A 3770-nucleotide genomic window follows, 5' to 3' on the forward strand; every position below is an offset into this window, starting at 1 on the left:
AGCACGTTAGTGAGGGTACATTGGTCGTAGAAAAGGTTTCATCTGAACATCCGGTATCTGACATTATGACCAAGCCTCTTGCTCAAGCAAAATTACATAATTATCCTTTCTGTAAAGATGGGACTCGTATAATTATTAATCTTTATCAAACAAGGGAGAGTGTTAAAATCATTTGAAGTTAGTGTTAGATAAAAATAATAGGCAATGATTCACACATTTACCTTATTCCGAATATTTCCGAATATACATACATAAAGCAGTATTTATGATCCTATTTACATGTGAAATAAAAGTGCATTTCTAACCGCGATTAATACTTTATGTTTCTAAGTTCCTTTTGCTTCCTCGTGGTTAAATAAAATACCAACTTGGGTTCAAATAAATGAAGCAATTATAAATTTCTTCCAATCCTAAGATACACCGAGATTCCTACGCTCAAGGTGACATGCATACCTAAATTTAGATTCCACCTTCTTTTAAATTTGAATATAGGGAAACTCTGTTACACTTAGCATTATGTTGAATGCTACAAGGCGAATATTGGATTACAATTCCCTCTCAGCTCCGTTCCTCCTTGTTGAACTCACCACTGTACACCAGCAAAGACCCCAGTGGAGCCGGAATCAGGTATCTCAGTACGTAAAACCTATATTTCGACACTGTTAACAAATATGCTTCGTAAGGGTTGTATGCAGTGCAATATTTATTCTCGCAAACATAATATAAAAAGTAATAAAAGTTTTAACGTTTTGTTAGCTACACAGCTTCATCAACATGTTGGTATCTCAAAAACCTCCCTGCAATGGTTTTAGGGTAGTCCTTGAATCGCTTTTTAACTACTCGCTTTCCTACCATGTGTTAAAAACAGGTTGTGAGATACGTAATACTCCTTTTCGCCATTCGCACCCGTCACTGTATCAAGTAGATCCACATGGTCACTAATAAATTTCTTTTGCATATGTTTTGGGATGTAGTCATGATACGGACTTAGAGAAACAAAATATCCTGAAAATTGCTTTACGTTATCAATAATCCAATTATATTATTCCTCACCTTCCGAGTCTTCTCTAGTCTTATGAGGTAAGCCAACTTCTTCCATTTTGCAGTAACTATTTTCAAATCCAATTTCGTTCAATATGCTACGGAGTTCTTTTTCAGGATCATTTGACTTTTGAAACGGTGGAGGATTATATTTGGCCTTGGAGATGTAAGGGACATACTCTGCATTCTTAGAAATTTCTTCATATATATCAACTACTTTGCTCTTAGCTACGTATATGGAAAGAAAGCCTCCGTTAGGTTTTAACATTTTTAAGATATTGGAATATAACTTTCTGTAATAACAAACCTAATTAAAAATTCATTTTGAAAATTAATTAAACCTTTGATCCGGTATCCAATGGAATGCCATAAAGGAGACTATGTAATCGAAGCGTTCTACGAACTCTTCGGGCAGAGATCCAGCTACATCGACCTCCTGAAACCTAATCCGTTCGTTTCCATAAGTTTTTTGTGCAAAATCTATCATTGATGCAGAAATATCAACACCGATAATTGTGTTAATCTCTTTATCCACATAAGGTAGAATAACGTCATGTGTAGTTTCACCCGGGCCGCACCCGATGTCCAGTATAAACTTGTCACTTGTGCCATTGGTACCATGTCGAATAAGAGGAAAATAATTTTCCATCACATTTTGGTAATAGTCGAAAATAGCAGGACTTGCATGTTTTGAATATAGTGCCGGTTTATTCATCTTGCCCTGAAATCACAATGAATTACTACTGGAATATACCTTAAAAATTGCACAGATCATATGAAAACCAATATAGATATAGATAGACAATGTATTTCTTATGGCACTAATTTAGAAATTGGATCTTAGCAACCAATGCGTTCCAAAATTTAGAAATTTGGGCACTTATTTTGTTGCAATCTCTGAATTAAACACGAGCGCGCATTGAAACGGTAGGTTTACAAAATAAAACTTTATTTTATAGCAGATGTTAAATTGACATTTTAGTAGGTTTGAATGAGTATAGGCTGTACCGTATGCAGTAATACTAAATTAAATTCAAATCTTTATATAAGTAAAGCCATATCATTGTGCATTGCAATGACATCTGTCATTTTATTATGAATGAGAAGCGGAGCATAATATAGAATGAAGTTCAGAGCAAAATTCAATATTGTCCCCATGGAAACGACGGGAGAAAATAAGCTCACAATTTGACGTCTAAATTAAATACCTACAGAATTTTCAGAAATTTAATAATACTTTATATGGCTTATGCTATACAATAAAGTTTTGTATTATACACGACGATAAAAAGACACTAACCATCTCGTTAACCGTCTTTTACTCGATGGTTAAAATATTTCTTTACCGTCTTTTATATAAAATTACTGTTATTCATATAAAAAAGGGTAGATTTTAATACATTCCTTACTGTCACGTAAATGGTCGAGGTATCTCTTTTTCAAAACGCACATATACACTTCACGTACATTTATTGAACCGTTTCCCAGTTTGCCATTAACCTTTTTTCTTCCTTTTCAACATCTGTTGATAAATACTCTAGTTGTCTAAATTCTCTAATTGTTTGAAGTGGTCCACTTAAACGGACGAATATGACTCTACTCTACTTCTTTACAAAGTCTTTACTCAAGATTAAGTCGATTAAACCTCTCCAAATAACTCTTTTGACCAAATAAAATTGCAATTTTCCTTCCATCTTCACCCACTTCAGGCCATTAGAAAACTTAAGCTACTCAAATGTCAGTTCTAAGTTGAAATTCGATCATTTTTTCATACTTCTGAAAATCACTACAAAAGTACATTTCCTAATCTGCCCCCATTATTCATCAATCATTGTTTTTGGCATACAAATGGCAAGTCTAAATTATCTAATCATTTCAATTTGGAAAAAGGGCATGGTAAAAAAACATGGCCATACGATTGCGATTCCCTAATAGAATTCAACCGTTGAGTGAGTTCCTTCACCCAACCATTGAATATCCACCCAACGATTCCACCCCAACCGCTTATTCAACTTAGGAATCTTACCAGACAGTGTATTCCTTACTGTTATCGATCACTTTTAACACATTTATGGGATTTTTGTATGGAAATACATTTATAGAAGCGAAAATTTATGTAATCATTATGAAATAGTTTACTCAAAATAAATGATTACACTATCAGAACGCATTCCAATCAAAATTTAAAGAATATGGGTCCAACTATCGCTTCATAATCGCTAATTTTTTTGATTAATAACTTCCGTACATTGCGCTTTTAGAATACCTATCGCACCATACGAATTCTTGAAACGTTAATTTCTAGTAAGGCAAACTAACACTTACGTAGGTACTAAAATTTCAAATTTGTTGAACTTACGATTATTCAAAATATAAAAGAGAAATTCCCTAAAAATCATGGTTTTCGCTCAATAAATCAGCTTTGGCAAGATCAAATCGCATAAAAAAATTCATGGTAGGTACATATAAATCCAGATCAGGCGCACATTTCATAAAAATTGTGTTACGGAAAAAAAACAATTTCGTTAAAAGAATTCAATTTTATTGTTTGTACTTCAGTTTAGCTATATTTTAAAAAACAAAACCGTTATTCAACTATAAAAAAGGTGTAATACTAGTAATGTAAAGGGTAGTAGAAACAGTAGGTATTAATTGTAATTCTGTAAAACCATTTGTGTGTTGTTTTCAAAAGGTTAAATTTCTTATCGAAATGAGGACATTGAAATATA

General features: G+C 33.1%; 1 protein-coding gene across 3 annotated transcripts in view; it reads right to left on the reverse strand.

Moving 5' to 3' along the window:
• Positions 1 to 679: 679 nt before the first annotated feature.
• Positions 680 to 3770, reverse strand: part of LOC116164693 (juvenile hormone acid O-methyltransferase-like) — a 6236-nt gene continuing 3145 nt past the window's right edge. Inside the window, exons 1-4 of one of the 3 annotated variants that reach the window (XM_031478895.1) lie at positions 3068 to 3108; positions 1383 to 1762; positions 1054 to 1334; positions 680 to 1005 (exon numbers count right to left, since the gene is read on the reverse strand). In XM_031478895.1, coding sequence (XP_031334755.1) covers positions 833 to 1005; positions 1054 to 1334; positions 1383 to 1756 — 828 coding nt within the window. In that variant the 5' untranslated portion in view covers positions 1757 to 1762; positions 3068 to 3108 and the 3' untranslated portion in view covers positions 680 to 832. Of the gene's footprint in view, positions 1006 to 1053; positions 1335 to 1382; positions 1763 to 2450; positions 2517 to 3067; positions 3109 to 3770 lie in introns of those variants that run through there. The other 2 variants (XM_031478896.1, XM_031478894.1) reach the window with 2 other exon arrangements.

The sequence above is a fragment of the Photinus pyralis genome, unplaced genomic scaffold, assembly GCF_008802855.1.
Source record: "Photinus pyralis isolate 1611_PpyrPB1 unplaced genomic scaffold, Ppyr1.3 Ppyr1.4_LG2, whole genome shotgun sequence".
In the NCBI taxonomy this organism is placed as follows: Eukaryota; Metazoa; Arthropoda; class Insecta; order Coleoptera; family Lampyridae; genus Photinus; species Photinus pyralis.